We start from the raw sequence: 25484 nt of genomic DNA on the forward strand, positions 1-25484 counted from the left end.
TCAGGGACTCCAGCTCAAGATTTTCCCCTCTCGGTTTACTCCCGAAGCCACAAGGCAGTGGAGGCTTGAGATCAGAGTTTTCCTTCTAGATGAGCTGCCAACCATGGCTGATGAAGCCTGTCTGCCCAAAGCGACTGGTTTTAAGGCGCCAGTAACCTGCCTTTGCCTCTCCTTCTGTCAGTAAAAATGGTTCTGCTGGGCTTAGTAGCTAAGCCACATGGGAAAGCCAGGAGCAGGACTTGGTTGTCAGAGGCTATTTGAGCCGCACGCTATTGGGAGCATTTAATAAATAGGGGGAGTTAATCCCCACTATCACCGCTCCTCCCCGCCTGGCTATAACAGCCTTAAGGAATCGTATGTAGTACAGTACATTTATATCACCATTTTTGCCATAACATTTTTTGGTAGGCATTCACAGCAAATACAAAGAAACACAATAGAATCAATGAAAAACTATACACAAACAAGGATAGACAAACAGCCAATGTGCAACACACAACAAATTGTGCTATACACCAAAAACCAAAATAATAATAATAGATAAATAAGTAATAAATATTATTGAGAACATGTAGAGGCCTAGAAAGTGAGTCCATAGATTGTGGAAGCAGTTCAGTGTTGGGGTGAGTGAAGTTATTCACACTGGTTCAGAAGCCTCATGGTTGGGGGTAATAACAGTTCCTGAACCTGTTGGTGTGGGGCGTAAGGCTCCTTTCTTATCATGCCTCGACACATTTTGTAATTAGTGATTTCTGAATGCAGTGACGTGACATGCTGCAGAAATATACAGTGATGCTAGAAAGTGTGTGAACCTTGTAGAATTTTCTCTAATTCTTCATAAATATGATCTAAAATGCGATCAGATCTTCATGCAAGTCCTAAAACTAGGTAGAGAACCCGATTAAACAAATAACTCAAAAAACATACTTTTTCATCTATTTATTAGAAAAATAATCCAATATTACATGTACTTGTTGGAAAGAGTATGTGAACCTTTGCTTTCAATAACTGGTGTGACCCCCTCGTACAGCAATAACTCCAACCAAACGTTTCCAATAATTGTTGATCAGTCCTGCACATCAGCTCGGAGGAATTTTAGGCCATTCCTCCTTACAAAACTGCTTCAACTCTGGGATGTTGGTGGGCTTCCTTGCATGAACTCCTTGCTTCAGGCCCTTCCACAACATCTCTGTAGGATTAAGGTCAGGACTTTGACTTGGTCATTCTAAAATGTGAAATTCCTTCTGCTTTAATCATTCTTTGGTAGACTGACTTGTGTGTTTAGGGTCGTGGTCTTGCTGCATAACCCACCTTCTCTTGAGCTTCAGTTCATGGATGGATACCCCTGACATTTTCCTGTAGAATTTGCTGGTACAATTTAGGATTCATAGTTCCATCAATGATAGCAAGCCATCCTGGTCCTGAGGCAGCAAAGCAGGCCCAAATTATGACACTGCCACCACCATGTTTCACAGATGGGATGAGATTCTTCTGCTGGAATGCAGTGTTTGCTTTTAGCCAAACATAATGCTTCTCATTTAAGCCAAAAGATTTAAGCCATCTGCCCACAGAACATTCTTCCAGTAGCCTTCTGGCTTATCCATGTGGTCTTGAGCATACTTTAGATGGGCAGCAATGTTCTTGAGGAGTAGTGGCTTTTTCCTTTCAATCCTGCCATGTACACCATTGTCGTTCAGTTTGCCTGATGGTAGACTCATGAACACTGACATTAGCTGATGCAAGAAAGGCTTGTAGCTCCTTAGGTGTTACCCTGTGGTTCTTTGTGACCTCCTGGAATATTACACGCCTTGCTTTTGGAGTGACTGTGGGTTGGTGGAGCCCAAATCTTTAGAAATGGTTTTGTGTCCAGCCTGGTGAGCATCAACAACTTTTTTTCTGAGGTCCTCAGCAATCTCTTTTGATCGGGGCATGGCACACTTCCAAAGACTTGTGTGGTGAAGATCAGACTTTTATAGTGAAGGCCCAGGTTTATGTTCTTTAAACAGGGCAGGACCTCTCACACTCACATCTGATTGTCATCCTGTTGATTGAAACACCTGACTAATTTCCCCTTCAAATGAACTGAAAATCCTAGAGGTTAACATTACTTTTTCCAACAAATATATAATATTGGATCATTTATCTCTATAAATAAATGAACGGATATAATGATCTTTGTGTTATTTATTTAATTGGGATACCTTATCTAGTTTTAGGACTCATGAAGATCTGATCACATTTTAGATCATATTTATGTGGAAATAGAGAAAATTCTTCAGGGATCACAAACTTCCTAGCACCGCTGTATATGATAACCTTGTGCACATTGACAGCATTGAAATCATGCCCATTTACTGTGCCATTGATGTTGGTAGTGAGGGGGATATATTGGGTAGAACAGAAGAAGAACTTCCTATTTATAAAATAGACAAAGCATTTCTAATGTTCCATTTATTGCCTCTGGTCAGCTGAATGTACATTTCAACCATATTTGAAGTATATTCAGTATTGTAATGAAGAAGTGGCAACCAGCTCAAGCTCTGTAATTCCCACAGTTTCCAACAACAACCAGGAAATTGGCTGACACACAAATATTTTATTGGTATTTGTGAAGATATTCATCACTGCTCAGTAAAGAATTCTCAGTTTAAATCTGTTTATTTGTGATCACGATCTGAGCTCATGCTGTTTCTGTAGCTTTGAAGCATTATTCAATTTAATTTATTCCAGTAAATATTCAATTAGTCATCACTCCATAAAATTCTGACATTATATCCTGCATACCTTTTCTCTTGGGCTGTTCCTCGAAGCTGAACCCTTTAGTGCCCAGGATTAGCTTGTCTTGCTCTACCACATGGTTTTGTCTGAATGAATCAAAAACTAAGGATTGAAGTCCCACTCCATGAACCTAATCCCAGAATGTCCAGGATTCACATCCATTGCAGTTCTGGGTATGTGGTGCACTACCTGGTCCCCTGTATTTTAGATGAGATGTTAAACCAAGGCCTCCTCTGCCCTCTCAGATCGACATCAAAGATCCAATCTCAGAATTTCAAAGGGCAGTGAAATTTCCCAACCAAACTTGGAAATGTACTGCTGTATTTCCATCATTAAATTGCTGGAACAATCTACCTGCAGTGCCATAAGAGTATCTTCACAAGGAGGATTGCAGCAGTTCAGGAAGATGCCATGCCACTATCTTCTGGACGTATCTGAGAGATGTGCATTAAATATTGATTTTTGCTAGCATTGTTCACAAACAGTTTGAGTTAAATTTTTTTTAAAAAGGGCAGTCTGATCCACATTTGCTATTCCAGGGAGAGAAATAAATATTAAAGGTGACTTGCTGCTTTGTATGTAAGATGAATAAATTTGGCAATAATATCTCCAAAAGGCTATTTTGAAAAAATAAAATATATCGGAAAATCTTGAGGTACACTTTGTATTCTCAATTGTTCTTATTTCAATTTCTTTATTATGTCTACTATTAACTTCAATGTTATTCTTGCAGATACTGTGCATTTGATTTCCACAAAGAATGCAGCCACATGAGATGGGATCGACTTCAGATTCTTTTGGATCGGCTGGCAGATCAACAGGATGAATTTGGGTAAGTAGTTTGCCTTATTATTTAAAGAAAAAACCTTTGATGTTCATTAATATTAAAATTAAGTTGGATATTTGGTTGTTATAGAGGAGTCTTGATTATTTCCATTTACCTAATTTTGCAAAAAATTTGCTTGCTTCTGTTTTGTTTGTTTGCAACAGTTATTTCTTGGTGGATGCTGATGGGAAGATGGTTGTGCAGCAGGATGGAACTTTCAGGACCAATTGCATTGACTGCTTGGATCGAACGAATGTTGTGCAAAGTTTGATAGCACGTCGTTCTCTTCAGTCACAGCTTCAGGTTGGAAGTTCTTTAAAAGTTGTTCAGTGTTGACTTAATGTTCAAATGGTTTTAACTCAGAAAGAACAGCATGTAAGTAGCAACAACTTGTATTAATGCGACGTCTACAAATTAGCCAAAATATCCAAAAAGAGTGTTGTTAAATTGAATTTTACTCTGAGCCACAGGGGACGAAATGAATCTAACCAGTCTTTGATTTTAACCAAAGGTAGTACCTATTAATATGCATCGTAAAAGAGTTGTTTATTTTGGTCAGCTCTTGAATAGGGGAGAAACCAGGCAATGTATGATGTATCACCTTGAAAGCATGTTTGTGGAGCAGAGGAAACTTTTGCAAACTTCAGTGATTGTAGTATCAAGGTCGGAAATAGCAAAATGGTAGTAAATGCAAGCAATACACACAAAATTGCTGGATTTGCAGCATCTGCAGATTTTCTCTGTAAATGGTAGTAAATTATTGATTTCTTATTATTTGTTTTGGAAAAGAATTTGGAAATGAAAACTTATAGTGGTCTGCATTGTTCCAATTTGAGTTTGCCTGGTACTGCCAAAGATCAAACCTGTGGTGCATATTTATGCTGAGGATGCATGAAATTGCTACTTAAGATGAAGATTTTGAAGATTTGCTTTATTTTGTCACATGTGCATTGAAATGCATCATTTGCATAAATGACCAACACAGGTCGAGGATATGCTTGAGGCATCCTGCAAGAGTTGCCATACTTCCAGTGCCAATATAGCATGCTCACAACTTACTAATCTGTACATCTTTGGAATGTAGGAGGAAACCAGAGCACCCAGTGGAAATCTACAGGGTCATGGGGATAACATACAAAACAATTTTCAAACTTTGTTTCTTGATTTCAGTACTCCAGTTAGTTTACTATTTTGCTTTTATAAAGAGGGAGGTGCAAAGTAAAAGTAAAAATGTTAAACTGAATTATTTCAGAAGTAAGTTGGAAAAGCCAAAAACATATTTGCATCCTGTCTTGGTGAGGAGTTAGCCTCCACAGAAAAAGTAATTGTATTCTTGGTGACAAGATGCAAATCACCAACAATGCTGTTGGGCCTAGTCGCACTGTGTCATGGTTTGATCTGTACAATAATCAAAGGCCTGACTAGTTCAAGCTGACAGTAACTCAAATAAACATGTGTTACAACAGTGATGTGCAGAAGAGCATCTCAGAATGTACAACATGCCAAACCTTGAAGTGGTGGGCTACAGCAGCAGAAGACCACACCAGGTTCCACTCCTGTACCTAATAAAATGGATCATCCTTTCCTGAAGACTAAAACTGTTCTCAGTGCTCTGAGTATATTATGCATACTAAGCTCGATGTGAAGATAAACAAGGGAAAATCTGCAGATGCTGGAAATCCAAGCAACACACCAAAAATGCTGAAGGAACTCGGCAGGTCAAGCAGAATCAATGGAAAAGAATAAACAGTCAATGTTTACGTAATCATGCCAAGATTTCAATACTCCATACTCTCATTCCTCTGCAATAACAAGAACAAGCACAACAACTCGTACATTATATTATTAAAATGTTTCTTTCTCTTGTGTTTAGAGGCTTGGTGTTCTTCATGTTGGCCAAAGAATTGATGAACAAGCAGAATTTGAAAAGATTTATAAAAATGGTGAGTTTAAGTTTATTTTGAGGTTTCTCTTTGCTGAAATGTTTTCCTATGAAAGAGTGGGCTTCTCCAATTTGGACCCTTGTGCACCCCATATGATAGCTGAATTCTCTGATTTCACCAATAGGAGTAGGATACATGATGGAGGAAGGGAGAGTTCTTATTTGTTACTCAAGGCTTTGAGCATCGTGGATATTGGGTGTTAATAGAGTGGGAATGGCTGTGATGCTTGGGCAGTATTTATGAATTAGACCACGACTCAAAAATGTCCAAGTGGACTATTGGATGCATTTTGAATGGGAAGGATTGCAGCAGAGAAATTTAAAGCAGAGAATCTAGCTGAAAGTGAAACTAGTCTTTGTTATTTTACTGAGCACTGAAATTACTACTTTTGCTGAAGTTTAACAGTAATTTGATTTGTCCATAGCATGGGCAGATAATGCGAATGCATGTGCCAAACAATATGCTGGAACTGGGGCCTTAAAGACTGACTTTACAAGGTAATAATCTTTGAGATTAAATATGATTACTGTAGTAAATATATGCAGTTTTTTTCTCTTTGGCATGAAACAGAAAAACAGCAACTTTTCATGATTTGAAAAAAAACTGATTTTGATTACATTCATTGGTGTTCTGAAATTTCTCTGTTGTATCAGTCAGTATTATAGAAGAACTTCTGTGTAGGCATCACATAGTAACTGTTCCATTTTCATTCTGCATTTTAGGAAGAGAAATGTAAACGATCACAGTTTAATATCGAGTTCAAATATAAGCAAGCCAGAAATAAGGTTGAAGAAGGCTTTCAGCTTGAATAGTGCCACATGTGTTTTAACAATAGCTAGCATGTGTGTAGTGCCTTTAGCACAGCAGAGCATCTCAGGGCAGTTCACAAGATTTCTGTCAAAGATCATTTTGCCACTAAAGAGCAGATAATCAACAGCTTCTAAGTTCAAAGTAAAATTTATTATCAGAGTACATACATGTCATCACATACAACCTTGAGGTTCTATTTTTGCAGGCATACCTAGCAAATCTATAAAACAGTACCTATAAAACTGTAAACAAGCTGTGCAAATGCAGATATAAACAAATAGCAAAAAATAACGAGCATGGATTAACAATATAACATCCATCGCTATAACAGAGCCGTTAAATGAGTGTTGCTATCCCCTTTTGTTCAAGAACCTGATCATTGCGGTCTAGTGACTCTGGTGATGTGAGTGCTGAAGCACCTGTGCCTTCTGCCTGATGGCAGCAGCGAGAAAGGAGTATGGCCTTTGATGATGGATGCTGCTTTTCTACGGGAACGTTTCGTGTAGATGCGCTCAATGGTTGGAAGGGTTTAACCTGTGATGTACTGGGCTGAATCCACTACCTTTTGTAGGATTTTCCATTCAAAGGCATTGGTGTTTCCATATCAGGCCGTAATGTAGCCAGTCAGCACGCTTTCCACCTCACATCTACAGAAGCTTGCCTTGTTTTTCGATGACATGCTGAACCTCCGCAGACTCTTGAGAATGTAGAGACGCTGTCGTGCTTTCTTCGCAATAATATTTATATGATGGGTCCAGGACAGATCATCTGAGATAGTGACACCCAGGAATTTAAAGTTACCAACCTTCTCCATCTCTGATCCTCCGGTGATTACTGGCTGATAGACCTCTGATTTCTCTCTCTTGAAGTCTACAATCAGTTCCTTGGTCTTATTGACATTGAGTGAGAGGTTGTTATTATTCCACTACTCAGTCAAGTTTTCAGTCTCTCTCCTGTATGCTGATTTATCACTCCCTTTGATACAGCCCACAACAGTGGTGCCTTCAGCAAACTTGGATATGGTGTTGGAGCTGTCATAGCCACACAGTTATAGGTGTAAAGTGAGTAGAGCAGGCAGCTAAGTACACATATCTGTAGTGCTCCTGTGCTGATGGAGATTGTGGAGGAGATATTTTTGCCAATCTGAACCGGGGTCTATGAGGGAGGAAATCAAGGATCCAATTGCACAAGGAGGTATTGAGGCCCAGGTCTTGGAGTTTACTGATTAGTTTTCAGAGGATGATGGTGTTAACTTCGGAGCTGTAATCAATAAAGAGCATCCTGATGTATACATCTTTGTAGTCTAGCTGTTCCAGGGTTGTGCGAAGAGCCAACGAGATAGCATCTGCTGTAGACCTGTTGCTTCAGTAGGCGAATTGGAGCAGATCCAAGTCATCACTCAGGCAGGAGCTGATGTGCTTCAACACAAGCCTCTCAAAACACTTCATCACTGTGGATGTAAGTGTCACTGAGCAATAGTCATTTAGACAGGTTACCATGCTCATCAGGGACACTGGTACAATTGAAGCCTGCTTGGAGCAGGTGGGTGCCACACACTGCTGGAGCGAAAGGTTGAAAATATCAGCCACTTGGTCGGCACAAGTGTTCAGTACTCGGTCAGGTACTCCTCCGGACTGATGCTTTCCTTGGATTCACTCTGTTGAAGGCAGCCCGTATGTCATCTTCAGATACTGAGATCAAAGGATCATTGGGAGATATGGCTTCTACAATGGTTCTTCTCTGTTGTAGAGATCAAAATGAATATTGAAGGCATTGAAAGCACAGAAGGCATTGAGCTCATCTGGCAGTGAGACTCTGTTGTCCCCTTGTTCAAACAAGTAGGTTTTAAGGAGCATATTGTGAAGGAATTTGAGAGCTAAAGGGACCTTTGTCACAGTGCACTGAAATGTAGATGAGGACAAAATTAAAACAGCATGGATCTCAGAAGGCTATAGTGCTAGAGGAGACTGCAGGGACTGGGATAATGATAATCCCACAGCTCCTGTATTCAATTTTTCAGTTGTTTTTGCTGATGTAAGCATTAAATCTCCTGAAGTACAGCAATGCATTAACTTCAGCCCTCTACATTGCTGCCAACTTCTGGGCAATGGAGTGCCTCCTAAATTGTCTACTTGATAGTTGTTGAATTATATCTATTTACATTACCCCCTGTTCTGGAATTGCCCAAATATATAAACAAATCACACTATGATGCTGCTGTGGAACCTCAACCTCAATACTGTGTTGCCCAAATATATAAACAAATCACAGTATGATGCTCCTGTGGAACCTCAAAATAACCAGGCAAAACTTGCACATTATTAGAATGGCTGCCAATTGGGAAAATTGGAAATTGTTTTTGTCTCAGTGTTTTAGATAGTTCATCCCATTGTAAAAGTTGTGATTGCTGGGTGATAGTACTGATGGTTATGCCCATGTCAGCTTTAAATTGCTCTGACGTTCAGTCCCATTTATGTTTTATCACCATTTTCCTGCAAGTTTCTCCATCCATTATTTATCCATGTTTAGTTTAAACGTTATTGAATCTATCCTTTAGTCTTTTAGGCAATATATGCCATTGTGTAAATTATTATATTGCTAACAGCCATAACTCTTTTAGTGTACTATGCCTTCCGCTGCAAGGAAAAATGTCTCTTTATTTGCTAACACAGTGTTACATATTTATCATCATTATCAAATCTACTTTTAAGCTTCTCTCCCAATTACTGAAATCATTTGGAAAAGTAACGTTATCTTCTCCAAATTTAAAATGTAAAAAGCTGTTATCTATTAGACACTTATATCATCTAATAGATTCTTTGCCATTTTTTAACAACTTCAACTTAAGTACCTACCATTGTTTTAATGGGCTTCATTTGTACGTTTTCTTTAGGACAGGGAAAAGAACTAAATGGGGCCTTGTAATGGATGGATGGAACTCAATGATAAGATATTACAAGAATAATTTTTCCGATGGATTTAGACAGGTAAGGCATTATTCTGCATGACTTTCCAATGGATCTTGATTAACAATACTTGTGCATTCCTATACAGGTTTTTGTCCACTTCTGTTCTTATAAGCAACAATTAGGCAAAGATTAGAGGGAGTCAAATTTCTGTGGGTGCTCCATGTTTCACCCTGATAGAAAAAGACAGACTTTTTATGAAGTCAAAAATGAACCTGCGTAATAGTTGGTGTTGCTCCCTACATTTCTCTTAAAGTTGTCATGTGACGAAAGTCGGCTTGTGCAGGAGAGTAAGGAGATAATCGATCTGACTGTCAGGAGAAATGGAAGTGTGAATAGGCGGTTAGCGCAGAGAACCCCTGTGGCCATTTCCCTCAATAAAATGTATACCATTTTGGACACTGGTGTGGGGGATGACCTGCCGGGGGAATGTCACGGGAAGACCAGGTTACTGGCACTGAGCATGGGTTGTGGTGCAGAAGGGAAAGAGGGAGTGGTAATGATAGGGGACTCAATAGTCTGGAGAACAGACAGAGAATTCAGTGGACATGAATGAGACACCCAAATGGTACGGTGTCTCCTTGGTGCCAGGGTCAGGGATGCCTCGGATCGCGTCCACAGCATTTTGGAGGGGGAAGGAGAGCAGCCGGATGTCTTGATTATGCATCGGTACCAGTAACATCGGAAGGAAAAGCAAAGAGGTCCTGAAAAGAGAATTTAGAGAGCTAGGCAGAAAGATGAGAAGCAGGACCTCCAGGGTATTAATTTCTGGATTGCTGCCTCTGCCTGTGTCATGCACCAGTGAGTAGAAACAGGATGATTTGGCAGATTAGTGCCTGGCTGAGACAGGGCTTCAGGTTCTTGGATCACTGGGATCTCTTCTGGGGGAGGTATGACCTGTACAGAAGTGACTGGTTGTATCTGAACCCAAGAGGGAACCAATATTCTCGCAGGCAAGTTTGTTAGAGTTGTTAGGGAGGGTTTAAATTAATTTGACAGGGGGATGGGAATGGAAATGAAGGGACTCAGGGTAGGATGGATGGTAAAAAAGCAAAGATAGCGTGCAGTCAGACTGCAGGAAGGGCAAGCAGATGATAGAACAAAGTTGCAGCCAACAGGGTGAGTATCAGTGCGTTAGGGATGCAGAATCAAAAAGAGCAGCAAATACAGTGCTCAAAGTGGTATATCTCAATGCACGGAGTATAAGAAATAAGGTGGATAATCTTGTTGTATTATTACAGATTGAGAGGTATAATGTTGTGGCCATCACTGAATCGTGGCTAAAGGATGGTTGTAGTTGGGAGCTGAATGTCCAAGGTTACACATTGTATCAGAGGGAAAAGAAAGTAGGCAGAAGTGGAGGTGTGGCTCTGCTGATAAAGAATGGCATCAAATCATTAAAAAGATGTGACAACAGATGATGATTCCTTGTGGGTTGAGTTAAGGAGCTGCAAGGGTAAATGGACCCTAATGGCAGTTATATATAGGCCTCCCAACAGAATTTGGGATGTAGACCACAGATTTAAATGGGAAATAGAAAAGGCATGTCAAAAGGGCAATGTTATGATAGTCATGGAAGATTTCAACCTGCAGGTCAATTGGGAAAATCAGGTTGGTAATGGATATCAAGAGATTGAGTTTGTGGAATGCCTACGAGATGGCTATGTGAGCAGTTTGTCGTTGAGCCTACTAGGGGATCAGCTATACTGGATTGGGTGATATGTGATGAACTGGAGGTGATTAGGGAGCTTAAGGTAAAAGAACTCTTAGGAGATAGTGATCACAATATGATTGAGTTCAACTTGAAATTTGACAGGGAGAAAGTAAAGTCTGACATTGCAGTATCTTAGTGGAGTAAAGGAAATTACAGCAGTATGAGAGAGGAATTGGCCAAAGTAAATTGGAAGGAGATGCTGGCAGGGATGATAGCAGAGCAGCAATGGCGTTAGTTTCTGGGGAAAATGAGAAAGGTGCGGGATAGGTGTACTCCAAAAAGGAAGAAATACTCAAATGGCAAAATAGTACAACCATGGCTGACAAGGGAAGTCAAAGCTAATGTAAAAGAAAAAGAGAGGGCATACAACAAAGCAAAAATTGCAGGAAGACAGAAGATTTGGAAGCTTTTAAAAACCTTCAGGGAGGAACTAAAAGAATCATTAGGAGGGAAATGATGACATGTGAAAGCAATCTAGCAAACAATATCAAGGTGGATGGTAAAAGCTTTTTCAAGTATGTTAAAAAAAAATAAGAGAGAGATGAGGGTGGATATAGCACTACTAGAAAATGAGGCCAGAGAAATAATAATGGGGGACAAAGAGATGACAGATGAGCCAAATGAGTATTTTGCATCAGTCTTCACTGTGGAAGACACGAGCAGTGTGCCAGATATTGAAGGGTATGATGGATGAGAAGTGAGTGCATTTACTATTACAAGGGACAGATGCTCAAAAAGCAGAAAGACCTGAGGGTACTTAAGTCATCCAGACCAGATGAACTGCACCCTAGGGTTCTGAGGTAGCGGTAGAGATTGTGGAGGCATTAGAAATAATCTTTCAGAAATTATTGGACTCTGGCATGGTGCCAGAGGACTGGAAAATTGGAGTCTTTGAGAAAGGAGGAAGGGAGCAGAAAAGAAATTATAGACCAGTTAGCCTGACCTCAGTGGTTGGGAAGATGTGAGAGTCAATTGTTAAGGATGAGGTTATCAAGTATTTGGTGACACAAAACAAGATAGGGCAAAGTCAAAGTGGTTTCCTTCAGGGAAAATCTTGCCTGGTGAACCTGTTGGAATTCTTTGAGGAGATTCCAAGTAGTATTGATGAAGGGGATGCAGTGGATGTTACATATTTGAACTTTCAGAAGGCTTTTGACAAGGTGCCACACATGAGGCTGCTTACCAAGTTAAGAGCCCATGGTATTACAAGAAAGTTACTGGCATGCTTTAGAGCATTGACTGATTGGTAGGAGGCAGTGAACTGGAATAAAAGGATCCTTTTCTGGTTGTTCCACAGTGGTCGGTGTTAGGACCGCTTCTTTTTATGCTGTATATCAATGATTTATTGATGACGGAATAGATGGCTCTGTTGCCAAGGTTGCAGATGATATGAAGGTTGGTGGAGGGGCAGATGGGTTGAGGAAGCAGGAAGGCTGCAGAAGGACTTAGACCAGGAAAATGGGCAAGTAAGTGGCAAATGAAATACAAACAGTACAGTGTTGGAAAATGCATGGTCATGTACTTTGATAGCAGAAATAAGTGTGCAGACTATTTTCTAAACGGGGAGAAAATCCAAAAATCTGAGATGCAAAGGGATTTGGGAGTCCTTGTGCAGAACACCTTAAAGGCTAACTTGCAGGTTGAGTTTGTGGTGAGGAAGGCAGATGCAATGTTAGCATTCATTTCAAGAGGTCTAGAATACAAAATGTGTTGCTGAGGCTTCATAAGGCACTGGTGAGGCCTCACCTTGAGCATTCTGAACAGTTTTGGGCTCCTCATCTAAGAAAAGATGGGCTGGCATTGAAAGGGGTTCAGAGGAGATTCACAAGGATGATTCTGGGAATGAAAGGGTTATCATACAAGGAACTGGGTCTGTACTCGCTGGAATTTAGAAGGATGAGGGAGGATCTCATTGAAACCTTTTGACTGTTGAAAGGTCTAGACAGAATAGGTGTGGAAACAATGTTTCTCTTGGTGGGGGAGTCTAGAACAAGAGGGCACAGCCTCAAGATAGAGGGGTGTCCATTTAAAACAAGAGTTACGGAGAAATTTATTTAGCTGGAGGATGTTTTATTTGTGGAATTTGTTACCACAGGCAGCTATGGAGGCCATGTTGTTGGGTGTATTTAAAGCAGAGCTTGATAGGTTCTTGAATGGATATGGTATCAAAGGTTAAGGGGAGAAGGCCAGGGAGTGGGGCTGAGGAGGAGGAAAAAGGATCAGCCATGATTGAATGGTGGAGCAGACTCAATGGGCCAAATGGCTTATTTCTGCTCCTATATCTTATTGTCTTATGGTCTATGTCCATTGTGCCAGTAGATGTTGAGAATCTAGACTGTGAATCTAGAGCAGCTCTTCAGCCGCTGGATGGAGGCGGCAGAGGAGAGACCCTGGTGAAGATTATCCCTGTAGCAGAATACAGGGAGTCAAGCCTGGGAACAGCACCTCTGTAGCTACTGCAGTTCGATTTTTTTTCTTTTTCTGAATCTGGTCAAGATTACTGTGCCTTTGAGGATGCTTAAAGCAGGGGTCCCCAACCTTTATCGCATTGCAGACTGGTTTCATATTGATAATATTCTTGCGGACCGGCCAACCCGGGGGGGGGGCGCGGGTAGGGTTGCCAACGAACAAGAGTAGCAGTCAAATATGTTGGGTTGACCCCGAGAAAGACTCCAATGACCATGAACCCTTGCGCAGGCACCAGTGTGCATGCATGCTTTGCACATGCGTGTACGTGCCGATTTTTTTCTACAAATTGTTTTTGGCAATTCTGTTCGGGGGGGTGTTAATCACGAACGCAATATAGGTGATAAGTGGCTAATACACTCAATTTCGTTTCTAAAAGGGATTATCTAACGTATTTAATATTAAACACACAGCGCATATTTTCCTTGCATGAATATAGCGATAAGTCGATTATCAGGGGAGCTTGAAGTAAGTGTTGAACGAACTTCCAGTAGAAGTGGTAGAGGCAGGTTCAGTATTATCATTTAAAGAAAAATTGGATAGGTATCTGGACAGGAAAGGAATGGAGGGTTATGGGCTGAGTGCAGGTCGGTGGGACTCGGTGAGAGTAGCGTTCGGCATGGACTAGAAGGGCAGAGATGGTCTGTTTCCGTGCTGTAATTGTTATATGGTTATACAAGTCAATAGCATCATAACATTTTAAGTAACGTTTGGATATTAAACACACAGCACATATTTTCCCCATATGAACATATAAAATCATTGCAACACACCAATATTGCTGAATCAGTGGGAGCCCTGGGCTTGTTTCCCGGCAACAAGACGGTTCTATCGAGGGGTGATGGGAGACAGCGATACTCGAAGGGGGTTCCTTATGTCCAGTCTATTCCGCAATTTAGTTTTCGTTACATTCATTGCAGAGATATGTTGGAAATGGAAGCAACGTTTTCAGTGCTTTCGTGGCTATCTCAGGATATTTAGCCTTGACTTTGATCCAGAATGCCAGCAGAGATGTTATGTCAAACATGCTTTTCAGCCCGCCGTCATTTGCAAGCTCGAGGAGTTGATCTCCTTCCTGCGCTGACATGGATGACACTTGCATGATGACCTCGCGTGTGTTCAAGCTCAACAGTGCCCGTGACAGGGAATGAGGAAAGGTGCGCTGACTCCTATCGCCAAATCCTATCGTTTCCTCGCGGCTCGGTAGCAAATGCTTTGGGGCCCGGTGGTTGGGGACCGCTGGCTTAAAGGATATGAGATCAAGTTGAGAAATTTTGACTGAAGTTGCTCTCTGCCAAATTTTTGAACTTCATTGGGGATATTGTTGATTCCAGAGGCCATGTTGTTTTCAATTTGGTGTATAGCTTTCGTGTATTCTTCGTCAGGGGTAGTGGCAAGGCAAGGGTGGATAGTTTGCTGCGTGATACAGTCAAGGACACTATGTCATAGTTGTGTTCCTTCCAGCCAGTGTCATCTGCCTCTTGTTCTTGGCTGTCAATGAAATGAGTCTTTGGATGTTTGGGGCGTGAGTTTGTTAGTGTTGAAGAATCCAGATGTCAGAGCTGTCAGTAAGTTGCTAGACCACACGTGCCCTTTCCACCAATGATCAGTTGTTTTCTGTTGAACTTTCGCCTTCAAGTGCCTACTTCGTTTCCTTTGAGGCAGGGTGGAGTTTACAATCCAAGAATGCCTTGTTGGTGATTAATGCACTCTTCTGATCAAATCCCTGGTGTGTTTTGTCGAGAAGCCAAGGGGGTTCAATGGTACTTTGGGCATACTGCTCATCCTATTGGTTGGAGCTGATCAGGTAATATGTGAGGTGATGTCATTATTGGATTCTTGAGTCATTAAATATTGTCCTTCTTGCAGCAACATTTCGGTTGGTACAATTGCTTTAGACCTGGATTGATGGAGAGAACAGAGTAGATTAGGCAGTGACTGATCCATGGTGTGGTAATGGATCACACTATGTCCTTTTGTCTCTCATTCAGATAATGATATAATCTTATGTATCTGGAAAAGGTGTTGCCATGAAGTTTTGTATTTTTCTCTCTGATGAAATAGTATCGATTATGACGGTGGTCCCTGGCTTGATGACCCTGCAGCTGGTCTAAGGGCACGGTGAGGTGTGGCAGGCATCAAGCCAAGCAGGAAACATCTTCCTGTAAATTTCATTGATAAAACTGTGCTCTTCGCATGAGGGTAAAGTCCATCTTTTTCGGCATTCTGAATCATCACCTTGAGTAACCACTTCTACTTTTAGCCGTTATTGAAGTTGAATCCCCATTGTTCCAAGTCCAAGCTTTATTTACATATTGATGATATCACATTGATACCATTGAAAGGTATAGTTTATTCAACAGGGCTGATGCAAATCATATACAGATCGAGTTAAAACTGTAACCTTGTAGAGATTAACTCATTCCTCACTTGAAGTTCAGGGTTGCGACAGAATGGAGGCTGTCTGACAGGTTACCCTTGTCTTTCTGGATCAAAATCATTTTCTTCCAGCCCTCCTCCTATCTGCGCGGTGAATGTTTTTAATATGAGTCCGTTTTTATTTTGTGCCTTTAATGTTCAACCAAAGCTGTTTGATTTTAAGTATCACAAACTGGCAGCTCCAATGAACTATGACAGCCCCTCAGTTGTAATGTTTCATTCTTAATCATCAAGAAAAATTTCTCACCCATTATTTTCTACAAACATTGGATGGCTTTGTCCTGATCTTCTTCCCATCTTTCTGATCCAAATGATTGAGTCAAGAATTGTGAGTTCAAATCTCAATTCAGTGGCAAGAGCACATTAGTCTATTCTGATATTTGAGAACAGTGTTGAGAAGCTGCTGTATTATGGAGGTTACAGTTTTACATATGAAATATTAGACCAAGGAGGATGTAAAGGATTCCAAGTCTCATTTCCAAAGAATAAGGAAGATAGCATAAGACAACAGACAGCACAAAAAAAACTTGAATGCATTTCCTTCATTATTTGTATGACTATTATACTGGCTGTAATAAAAGTAGAAGATATTAGGAATATTTAGCCGATCAAACAACATTTGTGAACCCAGAACCAAAAGCTAATGTTTCAGGTCAAAGATCTTACCTGTGAACTGTTTCTCTCTCCATGCATGCTATCTCATCTCAATATACACTAAACGCTGGAGAAACACAGTGCAGCATCTATGGAGGAAAATGAACAGTCAAGGCTTCAGGCCAAATCTTGAAGTGTGACTACATCATCTGTTGTATATTTCCCGCATTTTCTCCTTTTATTTTAGATCACCTGGGACTTGCTGTATGATGGGGTGAACTCTTGACTTCACAATCTACCTCATCATGCCTGCACATCATTGTCTACTTGCACTGCACATTCTCCGTAACTGTATCACCTCTGTAATTGCTTCTCCTTTGTACTACTTCGATGTACTGATAGGATGAAATGATCTGTACGGATGGCATTCGAAACAAAATCTTTCGTTGTACCTCAGTACACGTGACAATAATAAACCAATTTACTAATTTTTATTTCACTTCCGCTATGTGCCTAGGTATGCAGAATGGGAAATAAAATATGCTATATGCAGCTCCTTTTTGAAGAAATCCAGTTTCTGTTTGCTAATCGATATATATTTACATCTCTTCTAGGATTCAATAGATCTGTTTCTTGGAAACTATGTTGTGGATGAGGCAGATACTTTGCTAGTTTTACATGATCAGAAAGAGTGGAGGTTTCTAGCGGTGAGTTTGGAATCATTGTGAACTATTTTAAATATCTCTTCTAAGACACTTAAAAACTGTAAATTTGTAAAAACTTTAATTACATTGTTTAATAATGTTTTTGTTTTTAAAACATTTTTAAAGTACTATTAATATTATTTTATGCTACTTTGTTTAATATTTGAATATTTAGCACTAATGTCAAAGTTTTAAAAAAATTTTTGCCGCATTACTGATTGGGAACTTTTTTGTGGATTAGCTGCTAATTATAAGACCATAAGATATAGGAGCAGAAGTAGGCCATTCAGCCCATTGAGACTGCTCCGCCATTCAATCATGGGCTGATCCAATTCTTCTAGTCGTCCCCACTCCCCTGCCTTCTTCCCATACCCTTTGATGCCCTGGCTAATCAAGTACCTATCTATCTCTGCCTTAAATGCACCTCCACAGTTGCTCGTGGCAACAAATTCCACAGATTTACCACCAACTGACTAAAGTAATTCCTCCCCATCTCTGTTCTAAATGGACGTACTTCAATCCTGAAGTCGTGCCCTCTTGTCTTAGACTCCCCTACCCTGGCAAATAACTTTGCCATACCTAATCTGTTCAGGCCTTTTAACATTCGGAATGTTTCTATGAGATTCCCCCCTCGTTCTCATGAACTCCAGGGAATACAGCCTAAGAGTTGCCAGACATTCCTCATAGGGTAACCCTTTCATTCCTGGAATCATTCTCATGAATCTTCTGTGAGCTCTCTTCAATGTCAGTATATCCTTTCTAAAATAAGGAGCCCAAAACTGCACATAATACTCCAAGTGTGGTCTCACAAGTGCCTTATTGAGCCTCTTCTTCTTCTTGTTTTACGGCGGTTGGCACCCAGTTTAGTGGTGCATTACCGCCACCTTCTGCTCTGCAGTGTGCAATAGACTTACATTCCAAATACCTTCACCCAATCATACACACATATATACCCTAACGTACATTTTATCCTCCCATCTTTGACCATCCTAGTACCCTATTCCTGCTTATTCATCATATCCTATAAAAAAAACCCTGTACCCCTTAAGAAAGCTAAAAATACCCTGATTTGTGCTTTCTCACCCATGCCCAGCAACCCTTTTAATGTCAATTCCCTTAAATTGATTATCATCATCTCTCTCTGTAACTCATACTTCCTGCAACTCAGAACTATATGTTCTACTGACTCCTCTTCCTGACATTCCTCACACAATCCTGTCTGGTGTTTTCCTATCATTTTCAATGTTTTGCTTAACGTACAGTGCCCCAGCCTTAACCTAGTCCACACAGTCTCCTCTCTTCTGTATCCACTACCTACCCTAGTATCTGCAACACTTTTTTGTATTTGATATAAATGCCTCCTTTTCCCCTCCCTGTCCCATCTTTCTTGCCACATTTGGTTGATTTTGTCCCAGATTACACACTTAACCTCTGCTTTACTGATAGTAATGTGCATTTCTATATTTTCTTTCTTTAACGTCCTCTTTGCCAACTCATCCACTCTCTCATTCCCTTTCACCCCTACGTGTGCTGGAACCCATAGAAATTTTACCTGACCTCCCTGATTTGCAATCCTTGTGACTGACTGAAGGACTTCATAAAGTATATCCTGCCAACTGTTTGAGTGAAAAGACCTTAAACTTGCTAGAACTGAGGATGAATCTGAGCATATCAACACTTTGACTTGTCTAGCTTTCTCCACCCATCGCAACGCAACCAACACTGCCAGCATCTCCACTGTATACACCCCTAATTTATTAGATGTTCTTCTGCTAATTCTAATTTCTTTTGCTGGTATAGCCACCCCTGCCACTCCTGTTTCAGGTTCCTTAGCACCAACCATATAAATCTTGAGTATAATCACTATATTTTTCCATCACATGACAGTTAAATGCACTTACCAATTCAGTTTTATATTTTCCTTTCCTTTTTACCTCTAACAAATGCCAGTCTATGTTAGGCCATACAAGCTTCCATGGAGCTACAATCGGATAAACTACTGAAGGGCTTATCCTTAGATCAATCACTCCACATTCTTTAGCAATATCATTCCCTGCCCCACTAAAGTTATCCCTCTGAAACCTCCCATTTTCCCAGCACTCCTGCAACACTCCTCTTGCAGGGTGACAGTCATTGTATCCCTGCAAATTAGCCCAGTAGTTTGCCATCAATTGCATCCTTCTTAGTTCCAAAGGCATTACTCCCATTTCTACCTATAGGGCTGATACTGATGATGTTTTAAAAGCCCCACTGCACACTCTCAAAGCCTGAGCCTGAATCACATCCAGTTTCCTTATAAGAGACCTAGCTGCTGATCCATATGCTATATTTCCATAGTCCAACACAGACCTTACTGAAGCCACATACATTCTCTTCAATGCTGAACAACTTGCTCCCCATTCCCTACTAGTCAAACATCTCATCACATTTATTACTCTTTTTCATTTCTCCTCAACTTTCCTGATATGTTCTGCCCATGTTAATCGTGAATCAAATATAACTCCCAGAAATTTAAATGATCCAACCCTTTCTAATTCAATCCCATACATCCTTAACCCCTTCCCTACCTCAATTCTTTTCCTGGTGAAAAATACAGTTTTTGAGTTTTTTCTACTGAAAATCTACATCCCCAGTCATAACCTCACTCCACCACTTCATCAATTGCTCCTTGTAGTTTCCTGACTATATGCTCCATGTTCCTGCCTCTTTTCCACAAGGCCCCATCATCTGCAAACAGTGACCTACCTATATCCGCTAGTACCTTTGTGAAGATATCATTGATCATAATGATGAAAAGTAACGGGCTAATCACACTACCTTGAGGTGCGCCATTTCCCACTATGTACTGTTTTGATAATTCTAATCCAATCCGAACTTGAATTTTTGTACCAAACAAAAAATCTTTAATCCAAATAAAATCTCTCCCACCAACCCCCATCTTGTGCAGTTTAATTAACAATCCTTCCTTCCACATCATATCATAGGCTTTTACAATGTCAAAAAACACTGCAACTACTGACTCTTTATTTGCCTGCGCCTTTCTTATTTCAGTCTCTAACCTTATCACTGAGTCCATGGAATTCCTTCCCTTCCTAAAACCACTTTGGTAACTTGCCTGGATTCCTCTCTTCTCAAGCTCATATGATAACCTTTCTGTTACCATCCTTTTCATTATCTTACATATATTTGATGTTAGTGCTATTGGTCTGTAGCTAGTGGGTTTTGACGGATCCTTGCCAGGTTTCCTTATTGGAATTACTACTGCTTCTTTCCATGCACTTGGTAATCTGCCCTGCTCCCACACTCTGTTATAAAAATGCAGCAACTTCAAGAGCGCTCCTTCTCCTAGATTTTTTAGCATAACATAGCATATCAGATCTTTCCCTGGGGAGGTTGGTCTCGACCTCTTTATTGCTCTCACCATTTCTGCCAACGTAAATGGATCATCAATTATATCATCTATTTCTTCCCTCCTGTTTAACACCCCTAGGTGTTGATTCATTGTTCTTTCCCTTCTCCTTCTCCCTTCTTCACACAAATTTTCTGAACTGTGTATCTCTACAAACGACTTGGCCATGATCTCAGCCTTATCCCTACTGGAGACTGTTGTTTCCTCCTCTGATATTATTACTGGATATTCCCATTCCCTTCTATCTCCCCCCCATCCTCATAATCATTCCCCATACCTCTCCCACAGGTGTTGTTCTTCCTGTTTTGTTGCAAAAACTCCTCCAATTTGCCCTTTTAGCTTGACGTATAGTTCTTCTGTGCCTTCTTATATTGAATCAAATACTGCATATTATGGGTTCTTTTAACTAGCCTGAATGCTCTATTTCTGTTCTTTACAGCCTGACAACATTCCTGTGTCCACCATGGTACCAGTTTTCTTTTCATCCTATTTTTACTCCTGGGTATAGATCCTTCGGCTGCCGTAATAATTGCTGAAGTCACCTGACTGTTTAATTCATCTATATTTCCAGAAATGTCAATCTTTGTCATTTCTTCTTCACTCAACTTCTGGAACTTATCCCAATCAGCTTTTCCAAACACCCACTTTGGGATTCCACCACCTGGTCTTACTTCAATTATTTCAGCCACTGAACATAAAACTGGGTAGTGATCATGGACTACAGCTGAAGCAGTCCAAACTCCCCAGTTACTAACGCCAGCCAAGGTATTAGACGCTACATAATATCTAATACTGACTCAGTTCCTGTTGTTAAGTTTATCCTTGTTCCTCTACCATCATTCATACACGCCAAATCCCTTTCTTCCATCAAATCTTCAATTACCTTTCCATTTGAGTCTGTAATTGTATCTCCCCATATTGTGCTATGAGCATTGAAATCTGCACACCACACTACTTTGTCTGTTTTGTCCTTGTATCCTTAATAGGCTGTCCAAATTCAACCTTTTACATGGAGTGGTAGTTAACTATAACCACTCCCTCCCCTCTCTCCCACACTTCCACCACTATGTATTCCTGATCGTCTCCTTTTTCCAATATCCTATATTGTATACCTCGTTTGATAATCATTGCACAACCCCCTCCTCCCCCTAGAATTCTATCTTTCCTTATCATTGTATACCCATACACCACAAAGTCTAAAGTTGGTTTCAACCAAGTTTCCTGAATACATACTACTTCCGGTTTTAGAACCTTTTTTTTAATAAAGTGCTTGAATTCCTGGCTATTGGCCAGTAAGCTCCTTGCATTCCATTGTAAAAGAATCACCATAATTAGTATTAACCAACCCATGACACTTCCTGGATTGACTGATTAATGAGGTTCTCCCTCACTTCTTCCCATGTCAGTCCTACTAACCCTCAATGGTTCACTGCTGCTTTGACCACCAGCTGAATTTTAGCATTTTTTGACTTTACCTCAGCCGTACTATTAATCACTCCTGCAATGAATGTTACTAGAGTCTTTTTGTCTACATAAGTCCTGTCATTTATTCTTTGTTGCAACTCTTGCATCCCTATTGCTCCCTGTTCATTAGGAGCATTATTCTGTTCTCCTGACATTTTTACAGCTTCTGCATAAGTGATCTTTCTTTTCACTCTTATTTCTTGAATTTTATTCTCCCGTCTCATAACCTCACACCCACTATATGCCACATTATGAGCTCCTCCACAATTGCAGCATTTTGGTTGCACTCCTTTTCCGCACTTTCCATATTCATGATCACCCCCACATCTGGCACATCTCCTCTGCCTTTTACAGTTTTTAGCTATGTGTCCAAACCTTTGGCAAGTATAGCACCTCAATGGCTTTGGCACATACACCCTTACTGGGTAACTCATGAAACCCAGGAACACTCTCCTTGGCACTCTTTCTTCTTCAAATTCAATCAATACTGTTTCACTTTCCTTTTTCATTCCCTCCTTTGTTGTTTTCAGTCTTTGAACATTTATTACTTTTCCTCCTTTGATATTCCTCTTTAACTCCTCCATATTTGTACTTATTGGTACCCCTGTGATCACTCCTTTACATCCTCTGCCATTTCGTGCCCTCACCCTCCTTGAGTATTCCACCTTGCATTTTCCTATTTCTTTTAGCTTGAGTGCTTTCTCAAGTTGTTCCTCATTCGCACATTTTACCAAAAGGTTGCCATCATTAAGGACTTTTGCAAATACTATTTCCCCTGTCTTATTTGCAAGAGTTGTTGCTAGCACAAACGGGTTAATTTTCTTCTTGTTTCCTTGAGCCTTCTCATTAAACCTAATTATGACAACACCTTCTCTCTGAACTTGTTTATCTTCCTCACTTTCAGAGCTCTCTCCACTGTCATTTCTTATTCTTTTATTCCCTTTGTCTCGGTTTTCAATCATCCATCCCCTCACTATCTCCTCATTTCCTTTATTTCTCCCTTCACAATAATCCATTTCTCCCCAGCTGCCTACCTCTGATCCCAAATCCCTATCCCGCTCCTTCTCCATTCTCTTTCCCTCAACCCCCCCTCGCCTTTTCCGCCATTACCTGACCTGCGCGACCCCCTACTAGCAATTCCCGCTCCTTCCCCACTCTCTTTTCCTCTTTGGTTCCTAACAGAGCAGTCTTTCAAACCCCTCATTCAAGCAATTCAAACAATACTGTCGACACAAAGTAAGGAGATAACTCCCCTCTTCGACAGAGAGCATACATAAAGCCTCAACATCACATCCCTGCTCTTATATTCTATACCTCTAGAAATGAATGCCAACATTGCATTCACCTTCTTCGCCAGTGAATCAACCTGGAGGTTAATCTTTAGGGTATCCTGCATAAGGACTCCCAAGTCCCTTTGCATCTCTGCATTTTGAATTCTCTCCCCATCTAAATAATAGTCTGCCCGTTTATTTCTTCCACCAAAGTGCATGACCATACATTTTCCAACATTGTATTTCATTTGCCACTTCTTTGCCCACTCCCCTAAACTATTTAAGTCTCTCCACAGGCTGTCTGTTTCCTCAACACTACCCGCTCCTCCACTTATCTTTATATCATCGGCAAACTTAGCCACAAATCCATTAATCCCATAGTCCAAATTATTGACATACATCATAAAAAGCAACGGTCCCAACACCGACCCCTGTGGAACTCCGCTGGTAACCAGCTACCAGCCGGAATAGGATCCCTTTATTCCCACTCTTTGTTTTCCGCCGATCAGCCAATGCTCCACCCATGTTGGTAACTCCTCTGAAATTGCATGGGCTCTTATTTTGCTAAGTGTGGCGCATGGCCAGGTGGTTGGGGCATTGGGCTCACGATCTGAAGGTCGTGGGTTCGAGTCTCGGCCAAGGCAGTGTGTTGTGTCTTTGAGCAAAGCACTTAACCACAAACTGCTCCAGTCCACCCAGCTGAAACTGGGTACCGGCAAAATGCTGGGGGTTAACCTCGCGATAGACTGGTGTCCTATCCAGGGGGGAGTCTCGTACTCTCAGTCGCTTCACGCCACAGAAATCAGCATAAGCACCGGCCTGATGGGCCGCAAGGCTTGACACAGACTTTAACTTTAACTTTTTTATTTTGCTAAGCAGTCTCATGTGCGGCACCTTGTTAAAGGCCTTCTGAAAATCCAATTACACCACATCTACTGCATCTCCTTTGTCTACCCTGCTTGTAATTTCCTTAAAAAATTGCAGCAGGTTTGTCAGGCAGGATTTTCCTTTCAGGAAACCATACTGGCTTTGGCCTATCTTGTCATGTGCCTCCAGGTGCTCCGTAATCTCATCCCCAACAATCGAATCCAATAACTTCCCAACCACTGATGTCAGGCCAACAGGTCGATAGGTTCCTTTCTGCTGCCTCCCACCCTTCTTAATTATCCTCCATTTGCAACAGTGTTCTTGGATATTCTGAAAGGAACATGAAATACTTCATATAAATGTCTGTTTATTTCATAAGACATAGCAGCAGAATTAGACTATTTGGTAGATAGAATCTGTTCCACCATTCTATCATGGCTGATATATTTTCCCTCTCACCCCAATTCGCCTGCCTTCTCCCTATAACCTTTGACACCGGTATTATTAGGTACCCATCAGAGTACTCTTGAAGATTTGTAAAGTAGGCAGGAAAGAGCTTAGGAAGGGATTTAGGTGGCTAGAAGGGGGCACGAAAATGTCTTGGCAATAGGATTAAGGAAGATCTGAAGGTGTTCTACACATATGTGAGGAACAGGATGATTAGAGTGAAGTTAGGACTACCTAGGAATAAAGATAAAGGGGAAAAATAGGCCCTTAATGAATATTTGCTTCACTGCTCACCAGGGAGAGGGACTTCGACGAATATGAATTCAGTATAGAATAGACTGATGTGTAGTCAGCTTAGAACAAGCTAATGTGCTGGGGCAGGTTGAAGTTAAGAAAGAGGTAGTCTTGGAGATTTGGAAAAACATTAGGATAGATAAGTAACACATAAAAGTTGCTGGTGAACGCAGCAGGCCAGGCAATGTCTCTAGGAAGAGGTACAGTCGATGTTTCGGGCCAAGACCCTTCATCAGGACGAAGACCCTTCGTGAGTCCTGACGAAGAGTCTCGGCCCGAAACGTTGACTGTCCCTCTTCCTAGAAATACTGCCTGGCCTGCTGCATTCACCAGCAACTTTTATGTGTGGTGCTTGAAATTCCAGCATCTGCAGATTTCCTTGTGTTTGCAAGGATAGATAAGTGCCTGGGTCAGACAGGGTACACCCCAGGCTTCTTCAGGAAGGGAGGGACAACATTGCTGGGGCATTGGTGATGATCTTTGCATCCTCCC

General features: G+C 40.9%; 1 protein-coding gene across 2 annotated transcripts in view; it reads left to right on the top strand.

Annotated features, from left to right (window-relative positions):
• Positions 1-25484, top strand: part of LOC134357881 (phosphatidylinositol-3-phosphatase SAC1-B-like) — a 92846-nt gene that overhangs the window by 59119 nt on the left and 8243 nt on the right. For both annotated transcript variants that reach the window (XM_063069624.1, XM_063069625.1), the window contains exons 13-18: positions 3512-3610; positions 3769-3907; positions 5478-5547; positions 5972-6044; positions 9251-9344; positions 17151-17243. In XM_063069624.1, the coding sequence (XP_062925694.1) occupies positions 3512-3610; positions 3769-3907; positions 5478-5547; positions 5972-6044; positions 9251-9344; positions 17151-17243 (568 nt within the window). The remainder of the gene's footprint in view (positions 1-3511; positions 3611-3768; positions 3908-5477; positions 5548-5971; positions 6045-9250; positions 9345-17150; positions 17244-25484) is intronic.

This window comes from Mobula hypostoma, chromosome 17, assembly GCF_963921235.1.
Source record: "Mobula hypostoma chromosome 17, sMobHyp1.1, whole genome shotgun sequence".
Classification (NCBI taxonomy): domain Eukaryota; kingdom Metazoa; phylum Chordata; class Chondrichthyes; order Myliobatiformes; family Myliobatidae; genus Mobula; species Mobula hypostoma.